The sequence below is a fragment of the Sapajus apella genome, unplaced genomic scaffold (assembly GCF_009761245.1).
Source record: "Sapajus apella isolate SASKATOON/1434 unplaced genomic scaffold, GSC_monkey_1.0 scaffold169, whole genome shotgun sequence".
NCBI classification, from domain to species: Eukaryota; Metazoa; Chordata; class Mammalia; order Primates; family Cebidae; genus Sapajus; species Sapajus apella.
Window position 1 is genome coordinate 913,081 of NW_022437109.1, and position 26,252 is coordinate 939,332.

Consider the following 26,252-nt stretch of genomic DNA (forward strand, 5'->3'; position numbering starts at 1 on the left):
CATTATGATTTCCCAACAGGGTATAAGATAACATTGTTGCGGCTTGCCATGGTGGCTCATACCTGTAATCCCAGCACTTTGGAAGGCCAAGATGGGTGAATCACTTGAGGCCAGGAGTTCAAGACCAGCCTGGCCAACATGGCAAAATCCTGTCTCTGCTAAAAGGACAAAAACTAGTCAGGCATGGTAGCATGCGCCTGTGCTCACAGCTACTTTGGAGGCTGAGGCATGAGAATAGCTTGAGCTTGGGAGGTGGAGGTTGCAGTGAGCCAAGATGGAGCCACTACACTCCAGCCTGGGCGACAGAGCGAGACATGGCTCAAAAAACAAACAAAAAACCCAGATATGCTATTTCCCCAACATATTTGATATTGGAACCCTTTTTCTTCAAGAAGTATCCTGCAAGTCTAAAATGGCTGGACATGGTGGCTCACAGTTGTAATTCCAGCACTTTGGGACGCTGAGATGGGCAGGTCACCTGAGGTCAGGAGTTCAAGACTAGCCTGGCCAACATGGTGAAACCCTGTCTCTACTAAAAATACAAAAATTAGCCAGACATGGTGGCAAGCACCTGTAATCCCGGCTGCTTGGGAGGCTGAGGCAGGAGAATTGCTTGAATCCCTGAGGCAGAGGTTGCAGTGAGCTGAGATTGTGCCACTGCACTCTAGCCTAGGTGACAGAGCAAGGCTCCATCTCAAGAAAAAAAAAAAAAGAAAAGAAAAAGAAAAGAAAACAGGGATATTTCAAAAGAAAAAAAAATGGGCCAGGCATAGTGGCTCATGCCTATATCCCAGCACTTTGAGAAGTGGAGGCGGGTGGTTTACCTGAGGTCAGGAGTTTTCAGATCAGTTTGGCCAACATGGTGAAACCCCGTCTCTAATAAAAATACAAAAATTAGCCAGGCGTGGTGGCAGTTGCCTGTAATCCCAGCTACTCAGGAGGCTGAGGTAGGAGAATCGCTTGAGCCTGGGATGCAGAGGTTACAGTGAGCTGAGATCATGCCACTGTACTCCAGCCTGGGCAAGCTGAGGCGGGCAGATCACAAGGTCAGGAGATTGAGACCATCCTGGCTAAGATGGTTAAACCCTATCTCTACTAAAAATACAAAAAATTAGCTGGGCACAGTGGCTAATGCCTGTAACCCCAGCACTCTGGTAGGCCGAGGCAGGCAGATCACCTGAGGTCAGGAGTTCTGGCCAAAATGGTGAAACCCCATCTCTACTACAAAATACAAAACTATTAGCCAGGTATGGTGGCAGGTGCCTGTAGTCCCAGATACTCGGGAGGCTGAGGCGGAGAATCCCTTGAACCCAGGAGGCACAGGTTGCAGTGAGCAGAAATTGCGCCACTGCACTCCAGCCTGGGTGACAGAGACTATGTATCTGCCCCCCCCAAAAAAGAGAGTCAGTTATCAGGCCAAGCAGGGTGGCTCACAACTGTAGTCCCTGCACTTTGAGAGATCGAGGTAGGAGAACTGCTTGAGCCCAGTACTTTGAGCCCAGCGTGGGCAACACAGGAAGACCTCATCTTTTTTTTTTTTTTCTTTGAGATGGAGTCTGGCTCTGTCACCCAGGCTGGAGTGAAGCAGTGTGATCTTGGTTCATTGCAATCTCTGCCTCCCATATTCAAGCGATTCTCCTGCCTCAGCCTCCCCAGTAGCTGGGATTACAGGCATGTGCTGTAATTTTTTGTTTGTTTAGGGGTCCTGGCTAATTTTTTGTATGTTTAGTAGAGACAAGGTTTCACCATGTTAGCCAGGATGGCCTCAATCTCCTGACTTCATGATCTGCCCGCCTCAGCCTCCCAAAGTGCTGGGATTACAGGAGTGAGCCACCACGCCTGGCCTTTTTTTTTTTAAAATTAAAAGAAAAAAGTCAAGTATCTGCAAAATACTTAAGGAAACTCCTATTTAACATTCCTTAAAGAAAATCCTTCCACAGAGCAGAGAATCCTTTTTTGATGTGATTAGGTAATTTAACTGGTTTATACATTTAATTTTCAGATATTCCTTAAAAAGATGAACTACTTGGGCCGGGTGTGGTGGCTCACGCCTGTAATCCTAGCACTTTGGAAGGCCGATGTGGGTGGATCACCTGAGGTCAGGAGTTCAAGATCAGCCTGGCCATCACGGTGAAACCCCATCTTTAAAAAAAAAAAGATGAATTACTTGCATAGTAAGTAATTCATCCTCAAGCTGCAAACCATTTTTTTTTTTTTTTTTTTGAGATAGTCTCACTCTGTTGCCCAGGCAGAGTGCAGCAGTGTGATCTCAGCTCACTGCAACCTCTGCCTCTCAGGTTCAAGTGATTCTCCTGTCTCAGCCTCCCAAGTAGCTGGGATTACAGGCACCTGCCACCATGGCTGGCTAATATTTTTGTATTTTTAGTGCAGACAGAGTTTTGCCACGTTGGCCAGGCTGGTCTCAAACTCCTGACCTCAAGTGATCCACCTGCCTTGGCCCCTCAAAGTGTTGGGATTACAGGTGTGAGCCACCGAGCCCTGCTTACAAACTATTTTAATTAAAGCTTTCGGATGATGACTATGGAAGTGAGGATGGGGATGGAGGTAGTGACGATATCCCAATGTTATTCTTTTTTCTTTCCTCCACACACACACTCAGTAAACCAATTTTATTCTAATGCTCTCATAAAATACCCAGAGAACCAAATGGTCTGAATGGTATATCATGCTTGACCTCCAGAAGTACCCTATGTCTATCAAATGACACTATGCAGAGTAAGACTCAGCTACAGCCTATTCCCAGATTTTCCTTCGTAGTTCATGCCTTTTTCCTCACCCAACCTTTCATACCAAATGCTGCTAAGAACTCACAAATCCTCCTAAAATGAAACAAAGAACAAGCAATTTTTAATTTTTAAAATATACGTCCTTCTTGAAGGTTGGAATATATATAAATGACTATAAGTCACCAGTAAGTTTTTTAGGCTGGGTGTGGTGGCTCACGTCTATAATCCCAACATTTTGGGAGGCCGAGGTGGGTGGATCACCTGAGACCAAAAGTTCGAGACCAGCCTGACCAATATGGTGAAACCCCATCTCTATTAAAATTATAAAATTTAGCTGGGCATGGTGGTATGCACCTGTACTCCCAGCTACTCGGGAGGCTGAGGCAAGGAATCACTTGAACATGGGAGGTGGAGGTTGCAGTGAGCCAAGACTGCATCACTGCACTCCAGCCTGGTGATGAAATGAAACTGTCTCAAAAAAACAAAAACAAAAACAAACAAAAAAATAGGCCAGGAGTGGTGGCTCATGCCTGTAATCCCAGCACTTTGGGAGGCTGAGGCAGGCAGATCCCTTGAGGTCAGGAGTTTGAGACCAGCCTGGCCAACATAGCAAAAACCCATCTCTACTAAAAATACAAAAATTAGCTGGGCATGGTGGTGGGTTCCTGTAATCCCAGCTACTTGGGAGGCTGAGGCAGGAGAATTGCTTGAAACTAGGAGGCAGAGGTTGCAGTGAGCCCAGATTGTGTCATTACACTCCATCCAGCCTGGGTGACAGAGCAAGACTGTCTCCAAAACCAAAAAACCAATAATAATAATAATAATTTTAGAAAAGGCTATGTTTTCCCATAGTTCCCTGTTCCAGGAAAAAAAAAAAAAAAAGGCTGTGTTTCTTTTGTTTGATTGTTTTTGGTTTCTTTAGAGTGGAGTTTCGCTCTTTTTGCCCAGGCTGGAGGGCAATGACTTGATCTCAACTCGACTGCAACCTTCGCCTCCCAGGTTCAAGTGATTCTCCTGCCTCAGACTCTGAGTAGCTGGGATTATAGGTACCCACCACCACGTCTGGCTAATTTTTGAATTTTCAGTAGAGAGAGGGTTTCGCCATGTTGGCCAGGCTGCTCTCAACTCCTGACCTCAGGTGATCCACCCACCTCGACCTCCCAAAGTGCTGAGATTACAGGTGTGAGCCACCACTTGTGGCCTAGAAGAGGCTGTTTTTATTTTATTACAGTTAAAACACACACACTCTCTCTCTCTCTCCAAGACTTTTTTTTTTTTTTTGAGATAGAGTCTTGCTCATCCAGGCTAGAGTGCAGTGGCGTGATCTCAGGTCACTGCAACCTCTGTCTCCTGGGTTCAAGCAATTCCCCTGCCTCAGACTCCTGAGTAGCTGGGATTACAGGGGCCCACCACTTTGCCCGGCTAATTTTTGTATTTTTAGTAGAGGTGAGGTTGCAACATCTCAGCCAGGCTGCTCTTGAACTCCTGACCTCGTGATCCACGCACCTCGGCCTCCCAAAGTGCTGGGATTACAGGCGTGAGCCACTGTGCCTGGCCACAAGGCTCTTATAATTACAAGTTCAAGTAGGCCATGCAACAGGTGGGCCGCCCAGCTAAACTAATGGTAAATATCTAGGTAAAACTGCTTCTTGAGAAAAGCATTATACCTTTTTTTTTTTTTTTTTTTTTGAGACAGAGTCTGGCTCTGTTGCCCAGGCTGGAATGCAGTGGTGCCACCTCCCCTAACTGCAACCTGCGCCTTCTGGGTGTTCATCAAGTGATTCTCCTGCCTCAGCCTCCCAAGTAGCTTGGATTACAGGCACCCTCTACCATGCTCGGCTAATTTTTTTATTTTTCGTAGAGATGGGGTTTCACCATGTTGGCCACACTGCTCTCACACTTCTGACTTCAGGTGATTCACCTACCTCAGCCCCCCAAAATGTTGGGATTATAGGCATGAGCCACTGCACCCAGTCACATTATAGATTCTTTAGCACATTAATGGTTCCAATCTAAGGGTGCTCTTCCTTTGATTCAAACAGAACTCACCCAACTTCACCTCAATAGCAAAATTAAGAAAGAACTTATGAAAATCAGCTTTAGAGCTGGGTACAGTGGCTCACACCTGTAATCCCAGCACTTTGGGAGGCCAAGGTGGGTGGATCACCTGAGGTTAGGAGTTTGAGACCAGCCTGGGCAACATGGCGAAACCCTATCTCTACTAAAAATACAAAAAAATTAGTCGGGCATGGTGGAGCACGGCTGTAGTCCCAGCTACTCGGGAGGCTGAGGCACTAGAAGTGCTTTAACTCAGGCAGCGGAGGTTGCAGTGGGCTGGGATTGCACCACTGCACTCCAGCCTGAACCACAGAGCAAGACTCCGCCTCAATTAAAAAAAAAAATCAGGTTGAGTATTAGGACATATACAATTGAAACTGAAAACTGATAGTTTGAATTGTTTCCTTAGACTTATTTGAGTGAATTATAGGAAAATAATGTATTTCATTGTTCAAAAAATGTTAATTACCTCCTTCTCCTCAATGTAAAACCCAATATTAAATGAAGCAAAATGTGCATGGATGCTTCACATGCACATTTTTGGAAAGAAAAAAGTGTATCAGTGAAACTTGTTACCTATTCAGATGTTTATATAAATAAAACTCTTTAGACCAGGATTTAGGAGGGTGTGCTATGATAGGCTACATAGTCTTAATGAGTTAGTGAAAACTAGAACCAGAAAAACAAAGTAACTTGCTTAAGGTCATATAGCTATTAAGTTTCAAAGCCCAGATTAGAACCTAATTCATGTGATTCCAAAATTTATATTCTTTATGAACCAATATAAAGTTATCTAATTCACCTGATTCCAAAATTTATATTCTTTATGAACCAATATAAAGCTATTTATATTGAATTTGTGTTTTTTGTTTGTTTGTTTTTTTGAGACAGGGTGGGGTCTCACTCTATTGCTCAGGCTGGAGTGCAGAGCTGTGATCTTGGCTCACTGCAACCTCAGCCTCTCGGTTTTAAGTGATTCTCCTGCCTCAGCCTTCCAAGTAGCTGGGATTACAGGCATGTGCCACCATGCCAGGCTAATTTTTGAATTTTTAGTAGAGACAGGGTTTCACCATTTTGGCCTGGCTGGTCTCAAACCCTGATGTCAAGTGATCCATGAGCCTTCCAAAGTGCTGGGATTACAGGTGTGAGCCACCTCGCCCAGCCTATTTATATTTAGAGTGCATCTCATGATTGTGCAGAAACAGGAAATTCACCTTTGTAACTTTGTTTTATCTTGATTAATGTTTAGATTAGTCCGCCTTCCCAAATCCTTGCAATTTGATGGTGGCACTGATGATGACTGATATCTTTTTTTTTTTTTTTTTTTTTTTTTGAGACGGAGTTTCGCTATTGTTACCCAGGCTGGAGTGCAGTGGCGCGATCTCGGCTCACTGCAACCTCCGCCTCCTGGGTTCAGGCAATTCTCCTGCCTCAGCCTCCTGAGTAGCTGGGATTACAGGCATGCGCCACCATGCCCAGCTAATTTTTTGTATTTTTAGTAGAGACGGGGTTTCACCGTGTTGACCAGGATGGTCTTGATCTCTTGACCTCGTGATCCACCCGCCTCGGCCTCCCAAAGTGCTGGGATTACAGGCGTGAGCCACCGCGCCCGGCCCGATGACTGATATCTTTAGTCATAAATAGAAATTTTGGGTTTTTGGAGACAGAGTCTTACTCTGTCACCCAGGCTGCAATGTACTGACATGACCTTGGCTCACTGCAACCACTGCCTCCCAGACTCAAGTGATCTTCCTGCTTCAGCCTCCCAAGTAGCTGGGTCTATAGGCCCATACCACCATGCCTCATTAATTTTTTCTATTTATTGTAAAGACAGGGTTTTGTCATGTTGCCCAGGCTGGTCTTGAATTCCTGAACTCAGCAATCTGCCTGCCTTGGCTTCCCAATGTGCTGGGATCACAGGTGTGACCCACCATCCCTGGCCATGAATGGAAAATCTGAAAACAAACTTTGCAATCCAGATTTTGGTATCAAAAATATCTACTAAAATAATCCTGTGATACTTTCAGTTAATTTTTTTTTTTTTTTTGAGATGGAGTCTTGCTCTGTAGCCCAGGCTGGAGAACAGTGGCATGATCTCGGCTCACTGCAACCTCTGCCTCCTGGGTCCCAGTTCAAGCGATTCTCCTACCTCAGCCTCCCAAGTAGATCGGATTACAGTCACAAGCCACCATGCCCAGCTAATTTTTTTTTTTTTTAGTAAAGACGACATTTCACCATGTTGACCAGTCTGGTCTTGAACTCCTGACCTCGTAATCCACCTGCCTCGGCCTCCTAAAGTGCTGGGATTACAGGCATGAGCCACTGTGCCTGGCCAGTTAATTCTTTATATAAATATATATATAATACATAAATATATAATACTACATATATGTATATAATTTTTATTACTTAAAAAAAAACAGCTGGATGCAGTGGCTCACACCTGTAATCCCAGCACTTGGCAGGCTGAGATCGGTGGTTCCCCTGAGGTCAGGAGTTCAAGACCACCCTGGACAACATGGTGAAACCCCCATCTCTACTTAAAATACAAAAATTAGCTGGGCATGGGCCTGTAATCCCAGCTACTCAGGAGGCTGAGGCATGAGAATCACTTGAACCCCAGAAGTGGAGGTTGGATCTTGTAGTGAGCTGAGATCATGCCACTGCACTCCAGTCTGGGTGATGGAGTGAGACTCTGTCTCAAACAAAAACAGAAACAAAAACAAAAACAAAAACAAAAAAAAACTTTTGAAAAATATTTTTAAAAATCTAAATCTAAAAACAAAATCTTAAAATAAATCTAAGGCTTTAAAATTTTTTTTTATTGGGGCAGCCTGCATTCTATACACTACAATGAAGGCTCCTTCAATCATTAAAAATATTATTGGATGATGGGAAACAAGAAGCCCACTCACCATTTCAGAAAAGAATATCCTTGGGGACAGCGTGGTAACTCACGTCTGTAATCGCAGCACTTTGGGAGGCTGAGGCAGGCGGATCACGAGGTCAGGAGATCAAGACCATCCTGGCCAACATGGTGAAACCCCATCTCTACTAAAAACACAAAAATAAGCCAGGCGTGGCAGCACGTGCTTATAGTCCCAGCTAGTGGGGAGGCTGAGGCAGGAGAATTACATGAACCTGGGAGTCAGACGGAGGCTGCAGTGAGCCGAGTTCATGCCACTGCACTCCAGCCTGGGCAACAGAGCGAGACTCCAACTGAAAATATATATATATCCTTTAAGCCAGTTGACTAACATTTATAAGACCTGAATTTGTCTTATAAATGTCCTCCTTTCCTTTATCTACACTGATTAAACACTGGGTGGGCTTATCAGCTAAGGAGGGATAGCTAGGTAGAACTGCTTTATGCATAAGATGATATTCATCTTATGCATAAAGCGGAGGTCAGCTCTATTATATGATAGTTTAGCAATTTCAAATTGCAGTTATCTACATAAAGAGGAAAGTTGGGTAGGTCTGCCAGAAGCTACATGACAAACATTATATTGGCCCATGGGAACCAAAGCAAAGAATCTCTATTCTGAATGTGTTTAACTTTGCTTATCATTCCACATCAGGATCTGGAGAATTTCAGTAGTTAAAGACCAACTCTTGCTCTTTTCACAGGTTTGTGAGCATATAACTTTATTGGCTACAAAATGCTTTTAGAATATAAAAACAGTTGTTTTAATCAGCGTGACTGAACTAATATGAATCTAAAAGATTGTGAATGTTCTGAGTACATGTATATATAAATTTAATGGCGCGGTGGCTCACGCCTGTAATCCCAGCACTTTGGGAGGCCGAGGCGGGTGGATCATGAGGTCAAGAGATCGAGACCATCCTGGTCAACATGGTGAAACTCCGTCTCTACTAAAAATACAAAACATTAGCTGGGCATGGTGACGCGTGCCTGTAATTGCAGCTACTCAAGGGGCTGAGGTAGGAGAATTGCCTGAACCCAGGAGGCGGAGGTTGCGGTGAGCCGAGATCGCGCCATTGCACTCCAGCCTGGGTAACAAGAGCCAAACTCCATCTCAAAAAAAAAAAAAAAAAAATTAATGTAAAGTTTTTGTATCATCTAGCTGAATGCAAATTTATTTATTTAATTTCTTTTTAGAGACAGGATTTCACCATGTTGGCCAGGCTGGTCTTGAACTCTTGACCTCATGATCTAACCACCTCAGCCTCCCAAAGTGCTGGGATTACAGGCATGAGCCACTGCACCCAGCCAGAATGCAAAATTATTTTAAATAACGGTTGATAGCCTATACAATGAAGATCACTATTGCCCCCTTGTGGGCATGTCAGGGTGAAACTTTGCTAAGAAATTATGTTTTCATTTAATAGCTATTATTGAAGCCCTGCTACAAAATGGACCCTGAAATACAAAATCTTAAACTCTCACAACAACCTCATAAAGTAGACATTATTATATCCCAGTTTTACAGATAAGTAAACAAGGCATAGAGAAGTATGTAGTTTTCCTAAGGTCAAGTAGCTAGTGAACCAATAATTATTTGAACACAATTCTAAAATTCTGTGTATATTACATACATTGCTTCTTCTCTTTTATCACTCTACCTCTCAATAACAATAGCTTAGTCAAGATCTTTCCTTTGATATTATACAAACTTAACTAAGAATACTGTTGTTTTCAAATAAAAGTCAGAAACAGAAAAAAAACAATAATCAATTGGAAAATTTATTTAAATGAGGACACAAGTTATTTCATGGTAAAACAAATATTTGTAAAAGGAGATGCTGAAAATAAATCATTCATTCTTTCTTAGATAGAAGTTTCTGTTGAAAACATACAGGTCTCAAAAGATCAACAACAAGTACTTTTCTCTGCTATTTTCTTTTTATATATGCACTCAAGAACAAATCCAGACTCTTATACTTTATTCAGATAATCACATTTATCTCTTTTATATCAGTACCCCAAAAGCTACTTATGTTTATTCTGCTTTGTTACTGCTTTAAACTATTAATGGTTATTCTCCTTATCTGTACCATATTGAAGCACCTTTAATTTTTTATTTTTGTAAGTAGGTATAACCCTACTATTTTTTTCTTTTTTTTTTTTTTTTGAGACAGGGTCTTGCTCTGTCACCCATGCTGGAGTACAGTGGCACAATCATAGCTCACAGTAAGTCCAACTCCGGAGCTCATGAGATACTCCCATGTTAGTCTCCCTAGTAGCTGAGACTACATGTATGCATCACCATGCCCACCTAATTTACTTATTTATTAATTTATTTTTGAGACGGAGTTTCACTCTTGTTACCCAGGCTGGAGTGCAATGGCGCGATCTCGGCTCACTGCAACCTCCACCTCCTGGGTTCAGGCAATTCTCCTGCCTCAGCCTCCTGAGTAGCTGGGATTACAGGCACACGCCACCATGCCCAGCTGAATTTTTGTATTTTTAGTAGAGACGGGGTTTCACCATGTTGACCAGGACGGTCTCGATCTCTTGACCTCGTCATCCACCCGCCTCGGCCTCCCAAAGTGCTGGGATTACAGGCATGAGCCACCATGCCCGGCCCTCACCTAATTTATTTTTAGTAGAGGATGGGGTCTTGCCATGTTGCCCAGTCCAGGGTGACCTCAAGCAATCCTCCTACCTTGGCCTCCCAAAGCACGGGGATTACAGATATGAGCCACTGTGCCAGGCCAGAATATTTTACTTTTAACACAGTAAATATTCCTTTATAATCCCAACATATGATCTTCCCTTCCCCAGAAAGAATAAGTACCTTTGCTTTGAAATCTATTACAAATCTTCTGCTTTGGGCACATTTTAATTAGGGAATGGATATTAGACAGGGTATCCATTCATTTCTAGGAAAATCTAGGGTTCTGTGCATTTTTGAGTCTAAAATAAATGTCATGTCATCGGAACATTACCTGAAGATGTTTTGCTGTTGGTTGAAGACACAAGGCTAGCAAGGTTAACAACCTCTCCCGACGTGAAGATGAATGGAGCAGCCATAGTCACAGGATTAGTCACAAGGTTGGCTCTCTCTGGATTAGCATTCACCTGATTCTGCATTGCTTCCTACCAAACAAGGCAGGTTATTTCAAAATCAGAATACTTATTAGCTTTTTTCTTTTATTTTTTTTCTTTTATTTATTTATTTTAAAAGAGACAGGGTTTCGCTATGTTGCCCAGGCTGGAATGCAGTGGCTATTCACAGGCACGATCCCACTACTGATCAGCACGGGAGTTTTGACCTGCTCCGTTTCCAACCTGGGCTGGTTCACCCCTCCTTAGGCAACCTGGTGGTCCCCCACTCCCGGGAAGTCACCATATTGATGCCGAACTTAGTGCGGACACGCGACTGGCATAGCGCACTATAGCCCAGAACTCCTGGACTCAAGAGATCCTCCAGCCTCAGCCTCCCAAATAGCTGGGACTACAGGCACGTGCCACCATGTCCGGCTTATTTTATTTTTTTAAAACAGAGTCTCACTCAGTGGCCCAGGCCGGAGTGCAGTGGCGTGATCTCAGCTCACTGCAACCTCTGCCTCCTGGGTTCAAACAATTCTCATGCCTCAGCCTCCCGAGTAGCTGCGATTACAGGCGTGTGCCACCACACCCAGCTAATTTTTTGTATTTTTAGTAGAGATGGGGTTTTGCCATGTTGCCCAGCCTGGTCTCAAACCCCTAAGCTCAGGCGATCTACCCACCTTGGCCTCCCAAAGTGCTGGCATTACAGGCATGAGCCACCGTGCCCAGCCCAACAACACTTATTAGCTTTAGTTACACAGTTACTGAACAGCATACTTCACTCCCACCCCAATGCTCCATCAAGCAGAACTACTTCCTACATACAGTGTCCCAGGGAGCTCAGAGTTCTCATTAAGACTACCATTTTTAGGGCTGGGTGTGGTGGCTCACGCCTGTAATCCCAGCACTTTAGAAGGCTGAGGTGGTTAGATCATGAGGTCAAGAGTTCAAGACCAGCCTGGCCAACATGGTGAAATCCTGTCTCTACTAAAAATACAAAAAATTAGCTGGGTGTGGTGGTGCACACCTGTAGTCCCAGCTACTCCGGAGGCTGAAGCTGGAGAATCGCTTGAATCCAGGAGGTGGAGGTTGCAGTGAGCCAAGATCATGCCACTGCACGCCAGCTTGGGCAACAGAATGAGACATCGTCTCAAAAAAAAAAAAAAAAAAAAAAATACTACCATTTTTAGCCGGGCATGGTGACTCATGCCTGTGATTCCAGCACTTTGGGAGGCTGAGGCAGGCGGATCTCCTGAGGTTGGGAGTTCAAGACTAGCCTGACCAACATGGAGAAACCCCATTTCTATTAAAAATACAAAATTAGCTGGGCATGGTGGCGCATACCTATAATCCCAGCTACTTGGGAGGCTAAGACTGGAGAATCACTTGAACCTGGGAGGCAGAGGTTGTTGTGAGCCAAGAAAAGACTACTATTTTTTTTTTCAGACCAGGCCAACAGAGTTGTTAGGCTTCTTTCAAAGCTTGTTCTACTTCAGGAAAGCAAAGGTAGTAGAAAGCAAAGGTATATTATTTGCAAAAACTTCTAGACAATTCACTTAACCTCTTGGATCTTGGTTTTTTCATTTGAAAAATGAGGGAGTTGTGCCAGGTGCAGTGGCTAACACCTGTAATCCCAGCACTTTGGGAGGCTGAGGCAGGTGGATAACTTGAGGTCAGGAGTTCGAGACCAGCCTGGCCAACATAGTGAATCCCCATCTCTACTAAATACAAAAATTAGCCCGGCACGGTGGCAGGCGCCTAGAATCCCAGCTAATCAGGAGGCTGAGGCAAGAGAATTGCTTGAACCTGGGGATGGGCGGAGGTTGCAGTGAGCTGAGATCGTGATATTGCACTCCAGCCTGGGAGACAAAGTGAGACTCTACCTCAAAAAAAAAGAAAAGAGTATCAGCTGGGTATGGTGGGGGGCGCCTGTAATCCCAGCTGCTTGGGAGGCTCAGGCAGGAGAACTGCTTGAACCTGGGAGGTGGAGGTTGCAGTGAGCCGAGATAACGCTACTGCACTCCAGCCTGCGTGACAGAACAAGACTCCGTCTCAAAAGAAAAAAAAAAAAGAAGGCTGGGGGCAGTGGCTCACGCCTACAATCTCAGCACTTTGAGAGGCCGAGGCGGGCGGATCACCTGAGGTCAGGAGTTCAAGACCAGCCTGGCCAACATGGTGAAAGCCCATTTAAAAAAAAAGAAAGAAAATAAAAAAGAAAAATGAGGGAGTTGGCTTGAATAGTCCAAAAAGTAATTTCCAACACTAATATTTTGTGATTAATTATCTACAAGTCAGTGTGCTAGCAAGAGATCCCTGCAGAGTATCTACAGAGAACAATATTCTCTAGAGTTTTATCCAACTACTTGTTCCATTCTGCTACCAAAGAAATTCCTAAGAGAATATATAACAAGCAAATAAATAAGTGCCAGATTTTAAAGTCTCACTCCATATGCTGTACTTTTGCTTCCAGAGATAGCTGTTCAATTTTGGTGAAAAGTAGCTTATCTTTATTTTATTACTTGCAGAAGCAGTTTTCTACAAACATAATGACTACTTTAAAAAGTCCAGTTATGGGGACTCCATGTTTGGATCCCCTTCCAGGAACACTCTTGTGCTCATGGAAGCTGTTTTTCTCTATCCTGGATTTCCCCTCTGGAGTCCTCTTCCACGAACACTCCTGTCGTGGGTGGAAGCTGGTCTTCTCCTCCTAAACTCCATCTTTCTCTATTCCCTTCCACTCAGTGTGGAAGCTGCTTTCCTCTCCTGGATTCCATATTTCTGGATTCTCTCACTCAGTGTGAGGGTCAGCTGTTTATTTCTCTCTCCTCCTGTTTTTCTCTCTCTCTAAATAAATCACTTTCTATAAAAAAAAAAAAAAAAAAGTCCAGTTATGAAAGAGCTCTAAACAAAGAGTTGAAAGTTGAAGGGGCTAACTACAGTCTATAGGCCATCTGTCAAAAACCAAAAAACGAACAAATAAAACTGAAAATGAAGCAGAAATAGCTACTTTTTTCTTTCTTTCTTTTTTTTTTTTTGTAGAGGCAGAGTCTCGTTCTGTCACCCAGGCTGGAGTGCAGTGGTGCGATCTTGGCTCACTGTAACCTACGCCTCCCAGGTTCAAGCAATTCTCCTGACTCAGCCTCCCATGTAGCTGGGACTACAGGTGCACACTGCCACACCTGGTTAATTTCTTTTGTATTTTAGTAGAGATGGGGTTTCACCGTGTTGCCAAGGCTGGTCTTGAACTCTTGAGCTCAGGCAGTCCACCTGCCTCAGCCTCCCAAAGTGCTGGGATTACAGGTGTGAGCCACGACACCTGGCCTAAATTCCTTCTTGAATTTGCCCTTTTCCCCTTTATCCTCTACTAGGACATGAAATGTTTATAGCATGATAAAATTAAAGATAAGAAAAAAATATTATAATATTACATGACAGACATCCTGTAAGGGCCATGGAAGCACAGAGGAGGGACGAGTAGTATTGCTACATGACAAAAAAGCACTTCCTTAATTCAAGTCCTTATTGGCTCTTGCCTGGCCTAATGAAAGTCACCATATAGTTATTTAGCATTAAGTGTCTTCTTTCTCTTATCTGTGTGCCACACTCCAAAGAATAATCTTTTTTTTTTTTTTTAATAAAGATGGGGTTTCACCATGATGGCCAGGCTGGTCTTGAACTCCTGACCTCGGGTGATCCACCCACCTCAGCCTCCCAAAGTGCTAGGATTACAGGCGTGAGCCACCACGCCCGGCCAGAATCATCTTTTTATAATAAATTTAATCATATCAGTCCTCTATTTAAAAACTTCTATCCAAATCCATCACCCACATGACAATTCAAACACCTGCGCATGCTGTGTAACACCTCTATGTTCAGAATCCAGCCTAACTTTCAAGCTTAGCATCTGCCACTCCCAAACTCTACTTCCTTTGCCCATTCTCTCATCACTCAACTGCTTTTTCTTGAACATTCCACGTTCTTTCACACGTGTCTTTGATTTGCTCTTTTTCTAGCCTAGAATACGGTTTTCTCACTTCTCTGCCTACTTCAATATTCAGTTCAAATTCTACTATTCCCTTCTTTGTGCTCCCATAGCACTTATAAGTTGTCTATTTAACATGCAGTTAAATATTTTATTTCCTGTCTTAACTTTTATCGTGCTGTGAACACTTCATGTCCCTTTTTTTTTTTTTTAAACACTCAGTCTCGCTCTTGTCTGCCATGCTGGAGTGCAATGGTGTCATCTCAGCTCACCGTAATCTCTGCCTCCAGGTTCAAGTGACTCTCCTGCCTCAGCTTCCTGAGTAGCTGGGATTACAAGTGCGTGCCACCATGCCTGGCTAATTGTTTTTGTAGTTTTAGTAGAGACAGGGTTTCACCATATTGGACAGGCTGGTCCAACTGCTGACCTCAGGTGATCCACCTGCCTCGGCCTCCCAAAGTGCTGGGATTATAGGTGTGAGCCACCGCGCCTGGCCCATGTCCTATTAATTTTTATATTCCCTGTCCTATTGTTCCCTGTTTTAAGAAATTAATGGACAGGCCAGGCACAGTGGTATGCACCTGTAATCTCAGCACTTTGGGAGGCTGAGGCAGACAGATCATGAGGTCAGGAGTTTGAGACCAGTCTGGCCAACATAGTGAGACCCTGTCTCTACTAAGAATACAAAACTTAGCTGGGTATGGTGGCATGAGCCTGTAGTCCAAGCTACTCGGGAGGCTGACACAGGAGAATCGCTTAAACCCAGGACGCAGAGGTTGCCCTAAGTCAAGATCTTGCCACTGCACTCCAGCCTGGGCAACAAAGCAAGCCTCCATCTCAAAAATAATAATAATAATAATAATAAGCTGGGCATGGTGGTGTGCACCTGTTGTCCCAGCTGCTTGGGAGGCTAAGGTGGAAGAATCCCTTGAACCCAGGAAATCAAGGCTGCAGTGAGTTGAGATCATGCCACTGTACTCCAAGCTGGGCAAAAGAGTGAGACTCTGCCACACAAAAAACAAAACAAAACAAAACAGGACAAAATCATTACAGTTAATTTTAAATTCTGAAGTGGTTTCCTTGTCACTCAATATGCTTTAGAGCTTCATAGATGGTCCCCAATTTATAAAGGGGTTCAACAGTTTTCCAGCTTTGCCATGGTGTGAAAGTGATCTGACTTATTATGGGGTTACATCTGCATCCAATGTAATCCTATCAGGGAGCATCTATATACTGTCTCACATCAGTTGATGAATATTCAGAAAACATAGAGTAGCTTTTAATATTGTCCCAAGTCAAGTTTAATTAGAAAAGGAAATTTTCATGGAGAAAAAAACATTCTAAAGACAAGTAAACATTTTTAGTACTAGCCACAACATAGGTCTTTAATCACCATGAATAATTCAGGACTTTATAGAATATATATATATATATACACACACACACGTATATATGTATTTTTTTTGCTTTTGTTCTGTCTTTTTTTTTGAGACGGCGTCTCGCTCTTGTTGGCCAGGCTGGAGTGCAATGGTGTGATTTCGGCTAACTGCAATATCCACCTCCCAGGTTCAAGTGATTCTCCTGCCTCAGCCTCCCAAGTAGCTGGGATTACAGGCATGTACCACCATGCCCAGCTAATTTGTGTATTTTTAGTAGAGATGGGGTTTCTCCATGTTAGGCTGGTCTAGAATTCTCAACCTCAGGTGATCCGCCTGCCTTGGCCTCTCAAAGTACTGGGATTACAGGCGTGAGCCGCCTCGCCTGGCCTTTTCTTCCTCTTTTTTTTTTTTCTGAGACAGAGTCTCACATCGTCGCTGGGGATGGTGTGCAGTGGTGCAATCGTAGCTCACTGCAACCTCCGCCTCCTGGGTTCAGGCAATTCTCTTGCCTCAGCCTCCCAAGTAGCTGCGATTACAGGCATGAGCCACCACATCCAACTAATTTTTTGTATTTTTAGTAGAGGTGAGGTTTCACTATGTTGGTCAAGCTGGTCTCGAACTCCTGACCTCATGATCCACCTGCCTTGGCCTCCCAAAGTGCTGGGATTACAGGCATGTGCTACTGTGCCTGGCATACACGTGTATTTTAAAGATACTAATGACACTGAATCACAAGATTGAGACATATTAGAAGTACTATTTTAAGAAGATAGGAAAAATTAAGTTTTGATTCAATTCCTACAAAAAAAATCCTTAACTTCAATTGAAGTATAAGCTGGAGAGTATAAAAGAGTATAAAAAGAACCACACCTGGAGGATGACCAAAATCTCAGCACTGTTTTTCTCCAGAGCTATGTCAAAGGCAGATTTATCAAATTTGCTGAAAGCATGGACATCAGCTCCATATTTGATAAGTAACTCTACGACATCTCGATGGTGGCGCTCTGTGGCCCAGTGCAAAGCTGTCATCTTCAGCATGTCCTTGGCATTCACATCTGCACCATTCTGTCACAGAAAAGCATTTTTTTTTTTTTAATACACAGTGGTTATAGTAGCACAGGTGCAACATCCCATCATCAAATACAGAGGATTTCCATAGAGATTACATACTCAAATCTAGATCCCATTTAAGGAATATCAAAGGGAAAAACATTTCTCAAATTCTCCTAACTGCTGACAGACGAGTGGGTTTCAATGCATGGGTCCTCTAAGGATGCTGAGAAATTAGACAGATGGAAGAGGAAGAGAGGAAGAACAGATTTTGTTGCATTATTAACAGAAAGCCAAGTGCCTGAAAAAATAGGCATAAGTGCAGATAATATCTTCGGAAAGGGAAAGAAGAAAAATAAGTCTGTTTAGGCTTTAAAAAATTAGAAAAGCTTCAGCTCAAGAGTTTGAGACAAGCCTGGGCAACAGGGTGAAACCCCATCTCCACAAAAAATTCAAAACATTAGCCAGGTATGGTAGTATGTGCCTGTGGTCCCAGCTACTGGGGAGGCTGAGGTGAGAGGATCTCTTGAGCCTGGGAGGTGGAGATTGCAGTGAGCTGACATTGCACCACTGCACTCCAGCCTGGGCGATAGGGTAAAATCCCCATCTCCAAAATAATAATAATAATAATAAGTTGGAAAACTAGGCTGGGCACAATGGCTCATGCCTATAATCCCAGCACTTTGGAAGGCCAAGGATGGAGGGATCACTTGAAGCCAAAAGTTTAAGATCAGCCCAGTCAACATAGTGAGACTTCATCTTTATTTAAAAAAAAAAATATGATTTCAAGAAAATTAGAAAACTGGCTAGGCACAGTAACCCCACACCTGTAATCTCAGTGCTTTGGGAGGCTGAGGTAGGAGAATTGCTTGAGGCCAGGAGTTCAAAGCCAGCCTGAACTGGGCAATACAATTAGACCCTATTCTTTACAAAAAATAAAAATATATTAGCTGGGCATGGTGGTGCATGCCTATAGTCCTAGCCATCTGGGAGGCTGGGGCAGTAGAATTGCTTGAACCCAGGTGTTGAAAGCTGCGGCGAGCTATGAACATGCCACTGCTCTCTAGCCTGGGCAACAGAGTGAGCCCATCTCAAATTTTTAAAAAATTGTCTTAGGGCTGGGCGCAGTGGCTCAAACCTGTAATCCCCGCACTTTGCGAGACTGAGGTGAGTGGATCACGATGTCAGAAGCCTGGCCAATATAGTGAAACCCTGTCTCTACTAAAAATGCAAAAAAATTAGTCAGGCGTGGCGGCAGGCGCCTATAATCTCAGCTACTTGGGAAGCTGAAGCAAGAGGATAGCCTGAACCAGGGATGCGGAAGTCGCAATGAGCCAAAATCACGCTACTACACTGCAGCCTGGAAGACAGTGCAATACTTTGTCTTAAAAAAAAAAAAAAGGGCCGGGCGCGGTGGCTCAAGCCTGTAATCCCAGCACTTTGGGAGGCCGAGGCGGGCGGATCACGAGGTCAAGAGATCGAGACCATCTTGGTCAACACGGTGAAACCCCGTCTCTACTAAAAATACAAAAAATTAGCTGGGCATGGTGGTGCGTGCCTGTAATCCCAGCTACTCAGGAAGCTGAGGCAGGAGAATTGCCTGAACCCAGGAGGCGGAGGTTGCGGTGAGCCGAGATCGCGCCATTGCACTCCAGCCTGGGTAACAAGAGCGAAACTCCGTCCCACAAAAAAAAAAAAAAAAAAAAAAAAAAGGGTTTTAATAAATTAGAAAATAGCCAGGCACAGTGGTTCACACCTGTAATCCCAGCACTTTGGGAGGCCGAGGTGGGTGGATCACCTGAGGTCAGGAGTTCAAGACAAGTCTGGGCAATATGGTGAAACCCTGTCTCTACTAAAAATACAAATGTTAGCTCGGTGTAATGGTTGGTGTCTGTAATCCCAGCTACTCGGGAGACTGAGACAGGAGAATCACTTGAACCCAGGAGGCGGCAGTTGTGGTGAGCAGAGATCACGCCACTGCACTCCTGCCTGAGTGACAAGAGCAAGACTCTGTCTCAATAAATAAATAAATAAGAAAACAGAGTCCTCACAGCGATGAAGACTCTTGGAGACTCAACTCAATTCTATAAACTTTCCTAAACTTAATCCTTCCCAACTTGGTTTCCTAGCACCCATTTAAGTAAGAAAACAGGAAGGTGGATGTCTTCTTTAAAACATAACCTTGCCAGTATTCTTGCTTTACCCGAACAAGCAGTTCCACGATGTGTGCATGTCCATCAGCCGCAGCCATGTGCAAGGGGGTCCTGTCCACTTTAGTCCGGGCATCCCTGCTAACACCTGCTCGAAGGAGTACTTCTGCTGTGGAATAATGGCCATACTGAGCTGCAAGGTGAAGGGGTGATGTTCCAAGCTGTGGGAAAATAATACTCACTGAATATCCACTGTGTGTAGAGTCCTAAATCATTATTGGAGAGATACAAATGAACAAGCTATGGTTCTTGTCCTTCAAGAGAGAATCTGGTTGGCAGATGAACCGAAGAAATGGTTAAATTTAAAAGTTAGCCAGGTGCAATGGCTCGTGCCTGTAATCCCAGAACTTTGGGAGGCCAAGGCGGGTGGATCACATGAGGTCAGGAGTTCAAAACCAGCCTGGCCAACATGGTGAAACCCCATCTCTACTAAAAATACAAAAAATTGGCTGGGCCTGGTGGTGGGCACCAGTAATCCCAGCTACTCAGGAGGCTGAGACAGGAGAATTGCTTGAACCCGGGAGGCAGAGGTTGCAGTGAGCCAAGATCGTGCCATTGCACTCCAGCCTGGCGACAGATCAAAATTCCATCTCAAAAAAAAAAAAAAAAAAAAAAAAATTTAGGCTGGGCATGGTGGCTCACACCTGTAATGCCAGCAATTTGGGAGGCTGAGGTGGGCGGATCACCTGAGTTCAGGAGTTCGAGACCAGCCTGACCAACATGGAGAAACCAAAATTAGACGAGCGTAGTGGCACATGCCTGTAATCCCAGCTACTTGGGAGGCTGAGGCAGGATAATTGCTTGAACCCAGGAGGCAGAGGTTGGGGTGACCCGAGGTCATGCCATTGCACTCCAGCCTGGGCAACAAGAGCGAAACTCCGTCTCAAAAATAAATAAATAAATAAAAATATAAATTAAAGGCCAGGAGTCGGGCACAGTGGCTCACACCTGTAATCCCAGCACTTGGGGAGGCTGAGGCAGGCGGATCACCCGCAGTCAGGAGTTCAAGACCCACCTAGCCAACGTAGTGAAACCCCATCTCTACTAAAAAATACAAAAAAAGCTAGTTGGGTATGGTGATAGGTGCCTGTAATCCCAGCTACTTGGAAGGCTGACACAGGGAGAATTGCTTTGAGCCTGGGAGGCGAAGGTTGTAGTGAGCTGAGATTGCACCACTGCACTCCAGCCTCGGCAAAAGAGTGAAACTCCATCTCAAAAAAAAAAAAAAAAAATCAATATGCTAATGGTCAAATAAATATACCACCAGTTGAATAAGTGCTAAGTGTAATGGCTTTAAGTCAGGTGGATTTATCAGGTAAGATTCCCTAAACGATGTGACTTTAAGCAGCATTTGGAAGGTTGAAAATAAAAAAAAGGATCAGGGTGGATGTGGTGGCCCATGCCTGCAATCACAGCACTTTGGGAGGCCAAGGCAGGAGGATTGCTTGAGCCCAAGAGTTCAAGACCAGCCTGGGCAGCATAGAGAGACCTTATCTCAAAATAAATAAAATAATTTTTTTTTCTTTTTTTAGTGACGGTGTCTCAATATGTTGCCCAGGCTGTAGTGCAGTGGCTATTCACAGGCGCGATTCCACTACTGATCAGCATGGGAGTTTTGACCTGCTCCATTTCCAACCTGGGTCGGTTCACCCCTCCTTAGGCAACCTGGTGGTCCCCCCCACCCCCCGCTCCCGGGAGGTCACCGTATTGATGCCGAACTTAGTGCGGGCACCTGATCGGCAGAGCGCACTACAACAGCCCAGAACTCCTGGGCTTAAGCGATCCTCCCACCTCAGCCTTCCAATTAGCTGGGACTATAGGCATGAGCCACCAAACCTGGCAATAAAGTAAATTTTAAAAAATAAAAAGGGTAGAGACTGGAAAGTTACATGTGGAATTTGAGGTACAAATTTGACTGACTGGAAGAAAAGTTTTTTGCCACAGTAAAGCAGGGCAAAACGAATGATGAGATGAAGAGGCAATAAAAATTTAACAATGGTGTATCAACAGGAATAATTAAGTCTGTCATCCCAGTGTAAATCTTGTAAGAGTTATCTATCAGCATCCACTTTGGCCAGATATCTATTCCCTTTTTTTTGTTATGCTCTTAATTTTAAGCCTGTTCAGTTTATTCTTTGCTTTTCATATATTCAGCCTCTCGGCTTGACTGAATTTAATTCACATTGTTCTTTCCAGGTCTATTTATAGAAATGGTAATTTCATGAGTTTCCTTTTCTTTCTTTTTGTTAAGTGCTAAGAATCTGTTGGCCTCTCAATCACTCCAGAATAGACTGAAATTGTTAAAATTAGGCAATGTGTACAAAATCTGTGACTGCTAAGAAAGCCCACATTATAACTTGGCTCTGTTTCTTCTGAAACTCTTTGGTCTCCAGGATGTTGCCTGGCTCATTAAATTACACCTTCCTCTTTAATGTTTTTTAACAGTGGTAAAGGAAACAGAACAGCTAGATGATTTCTTTTCTGTCTTTGAGGCGAAGTTTTGCTCTTGCTGCCCAAGCTGGAGTGCAATGGTGTGATCTCGGCTCACTGCAACCTCTGCCTGCAGGGTTCAAGCAATTCTCCTGCCTCAGCCTCTCAAGTAGCTGGAATTACAGGCTCACGCCACCACACCTGGCTAATTTTTTGTATTTTTAGTAGGAACGGGGTTTCACCATGTTAGCCAGGCTGGTCTCAAACTCTTGACCTCAGGTGATCCACCAACCTCGGCCTCCTGAAGTACTGGGATCACAGGTGTGAGCCACTGTGCCCAGCCTAGACAATTTCTTATTAACCAAGGCATATTAGAGAAAAGGAAACAAGGAGTTTATTAGTCTAGAAATGCATTCTTATTATATTGATTTTATTTAATTTCTAGCTAATTACAGAAGCCTATAACCCAAGTACACTCTAGAGAGAGTTAAACCTTTAGAAAATACTCTAAAAAACATTACAGAAAATCACAAGTATATAATACCTTACAATCATCACCTATATATGCACAGGATACTCTCAATTTGGAAAACTAAAAGAAAAAGAAAACCACATATTCAGATGAGACAAAGAAAATAAAACTCTAGTAAGGGATATGAGGTAGAAAGGGAGTGAAGAAAAACCAATAAAGTCTGTTAGCCTTTAAGAAAAAGGTTGGTAAAAGCATATATTGGAAATAATTAAGAGGCCTTTCTTCTAAGCTTACCCAGTCCGTGGTGAATGGGGCGCCATTTGCCATCAATGTTCTCACTTCATCATCTTGGCCTTTTCTTGCTGCTTCTAGCAACCTCTTTCCCAAGTCCACCAAAGACATCTTTATGCATAGGAATAAAAGTTTTCAGGTAGCTATAACTCAAACTTAAGGAAAGCTGCCAATACATTTTCTGCAGACCTTTTATATTTGAATGTATATAAGATACATCTCAAATGAACTGTCTGGTAGGTCACTTCCTTTCTACCTCATCTAACACAAACAAAAAAATATTTGGGAATGTTTCAAGCCCTAATATATAGTTCTATCACTCTCAATCCCCAGAAAAATACTCTGGAAATATCTGCAACACACTACCACCTTTCTAGTTTAAGGAATCGATAAAACACCATTTTGTTCCCTTGAAATGAAGAAGGGTACAATATTATTTTAAGGAACATAATACAAAATAATAGAACATACACTCTGATTTCCAGGAAGGGAGCAAGATGGATGCCCACCTGTGAAACTACTGTTTGACAGAAATTATGAGAGCCCTTTTTAGCGACTAACTGCTGTCTGCAGAGGTTTGTAGGTCTTTGGATGCCACAATGAAACAGGACACATCAAGGTTTCCAAATCAAACTGCATCTCTCTCTTTTTTTTTTTTGAGACTCAGTTTCGCTCTATTGCCTAGGCTGGAGTGTAGTGGCACGATCTCAGCTCACTGCAGCCTTGGCCTCCCAGGTTCAAGCGAGTCTCCTGCCTCAGCCTCCTGAGTAGCTGGGGTTACTGACACCCACCACTATGCCCGGCTAATTTTTGTATTTTTAGTAGAGATGGGTTTTCACCACATTCACATTGGCCAGCTGGTCTGTAACTCCTGATCTGAAGCGATCCACCTCCCTTGGCCTCCCAAAGTGCTGGAATTAATAGGCATGAGCTACCACACCCGGCCCAAACTGCATCTTAATCTTGTTTTTATCTTCTGACTATGGTGTAATGATATAATCATGCTTAAAATTTAAGGAGACCAAGCGGGGTGCAGTGGCTTGGGACTATAATCCCAGCACTTTGGGAAGTCAAGGCAGAAGGATCACTAGAGCTCACAAGTTTGAGACCAGACGGGCAATATGGTGAAACTGTCTCACAAAAAATACAAAAATTGGCCAGGCACAGTGGCTCATGCCTGTAATCTCAGCCCTTTGGGAGGCTGAAGCAGGTGGATCACCTGAGGTCAGGAGTTTGAGATCAGCCTGGCCAACATAGTGAAACCCCATTTCCATTAAAAACACAAAAATTAGGGCCGGGCGCAGTGGCTCAAGCCTGTAATCCCAGCACTTTGGGAGGCCGAGGCGGGTGGATCACGAGGTCAAGAGATCGAGACCATCCTGGTCAAAATGGTGAAACCCCGTCTCTACTAAAATACAAAAAGTTAGCTGGGCATGGTGGCGCGTGCCTGTAATCCCAGCGACTCAGGAGGCTGAGGCAGGAGAATTGCCTGAACCCAGGAGGCGGAGGTTGTGGTGAGCCGAGATCGCGCCATTGCACTCTAGCCTGGGTAGCATGAGTGAAACTCCGTCTCAAAAAAAAAAAAAAAAACCACAAAAATTAGCCAGGCATGGTAGCACATGCATGTAGTCCCAGCTACTTGGGAGGCTGAGGTAGGACAGTCACTTGTACCTGGGAGGTGGAGGTTGCAGAGGGTCAAGATCGCGCCACTGCCCTCCAGACTGGGCAACAAAGTGAGACTCCATCTCAAAAAAAAAAAAAATTAGCTGGACATTGTGGTGCATGCCTATAGTCTCGGCTACTCAAGAGGCTAAGGTGGGAGGATAACTTGCGCCCAGGAGGTAGAGGCTGCAGTGAGCTGAGACTGTACCACTGCACTCTACCCTGGGCGATAGAGCCAGATCTTGTCTCAAAAAAAGAGTAGAAAAAAAAAAAAGAAGAAAAGAAAAAATTTAAGAATAGCCTTTACTGATCAAACACTGATATGCTTAGGACAGTAGTTCAAAAAGTATGGTTTATGGACCCTTGATGGTCCCTGATGCCCTTTCAGAGTCTATGAGGCCTGGCTAATTTTGTATTTTTTTTTTTTTTTGAGACGGAGTTTCACTCTTGTTACCCAGGCTGGAGTGCAATGGCGTGATCTCGGCTCACCACAACCTCCAACTCCTGGGTTCAGGCAATTCTCCTGCCTCAACCTCCTCAGTAGCTGGGATTACAGGCTTGAGCCACCGTGCCCGGCCTAATTTTGTATTTTTAGTAGAGACGGGGTTTCGTCATGTTGGTCAGGTGGTTCAGGCAGTTCTCGAACTCCCGACCTCAGGTGATCTGCCTGCCTCGGCCTCCCAAAGTGCTGGGATTACAGGCATGAGCTACTGCGCTGAGCCAACTGACAGTATTTACTGCCAATTATCAGTTACAATTTGAGCCTTCAAGCAAGAACTGGCATCTTGGAAAATCTATAATCACCACTATCAACTTGATAACTTACCATTAATTAAGACTTTTCTGGAGCTGGGTACAATGGCTCATGCCTGTAATCCCAGCACTTTGGGAGGCCAAGGTGGGTAGATCACAAGGTCAAGAGATGAGACTGTCCTGGCCAACATGATGAAATCCTGTTATCTACTAAAAATACAAAAATTAGCTGGGTGTGGTGGCGCATGCCTGTAGTCCCAGCTACTGGGGAGGCTGAGGCAGGAGAATTGCTTGAACCCAAGAGGCGGAGGTTGCAGTGGGCAGAGATTGTGCCACTGTACTCCAGCCTGGTGACAGGTACTCCAGCCTGGTGACAGAGCAAAACTTTGTCTCAAAAAAAAAAAAAAAGACTTTTTTGATGAAATAAGTGGTAATATTAATGAATGTGATTTTTTGATAATGTATAATAAAATGCATCAATATTTAGATGATCTATACAATCTGATGAACCAATACTTTCCAAATGACCAATGTTTGATGTTATGAAATCATGCACAAGTAAAACAATTCAAAGTGAAAGACCAATGGGTTTTAAGTTTACAGAATACAAAAATTCACTGATGTGGTTTCAAATTCTTCATCATAGCTTTTTTTTTTTTTTTGAGACAGGGTCTTTCCCTGTTGCCCAGCCTGGAGTCTGGTGCTACGATCATAGCTCACTGAAACCTCGAACTCCTGGGCTCAAGCAATCCTCCTTCCTCAGCTTCTTAAGTAGCTAGGACTATAGGTACGCACAACCATGCCTGACTAATTTTTTGTTTTTTTCTAGAGATGCAGTTTTGTTATATTACCCAGGCTGGTCTCAAACTCCTGGCCTCAAGCAATCGTCCTGCCTTCGTGCAACTAACTTATAAGAAATTACTACTTGGCCGGGCGCGGTGGCTCAAGCCTGTAATCCCAGCACTTTGGGAGGCCGAGGCGGGTGGATCACGAGGTCAAGAGATCGAGACCATCCTGGTCAACACGGTGAAACCCCGTCTCTACTAAAACTACAAAAAATTAGCTGGGCATGGTGGCGCGTGCCTGTAATCCCAGCTACTCAGGAGGCTGAGGCAGGAGAATTGCCTGAACCCAGGAGGCGGAGGTTGCGGTGAGCCGAGATCGCGCCATTGCACTCCAGCCTGGGTAACAAGAGCGAACTC

The 26,252-nt window shown here is 44.0% G+C and overlaps 1 protein-coding gene across 6 annotated transcripts in view; it reads right to left on the minus strand.

The window, feature by feature from the left end:
* Positions 1-26,252, minus strand: part of GABPB2 (GA binding protein transcription factor subunit beta 2) — a 47,701-nt gene that overhangs the window by 13,673 nt on the left and 7,776 nt on the right. For 4 of the 6 annotated variants that reach the window (XM_032267407.1, XM_032267409.1, XM_032267406.1 and 1 more), the window contains exons 2-5: positions 22,639-22,746; positions 19,436-19,603; positions 17,053-17,247; positions 10,719-10,869 (exon numbers count right to left, since the gene is read on the minus strand). In XM_032267407.1, coding sequence (XP_032123298.1) covers positions 10,719-10,869; positions 17,053-17,247; positions 19,436-19,603; positions 22,639-22,746 — 622 coding nt within the window. The remainder of the gene's footprint in view (positions 1-10,718; positions 10,870-17,052; positions 17,248-19,435; positions 19,604-22,638; positions 22,747-26,252) is intronic. The other 2 variants (XM_032267408.1, XM_032267410.1) reach the window with 2 other exon arrangements.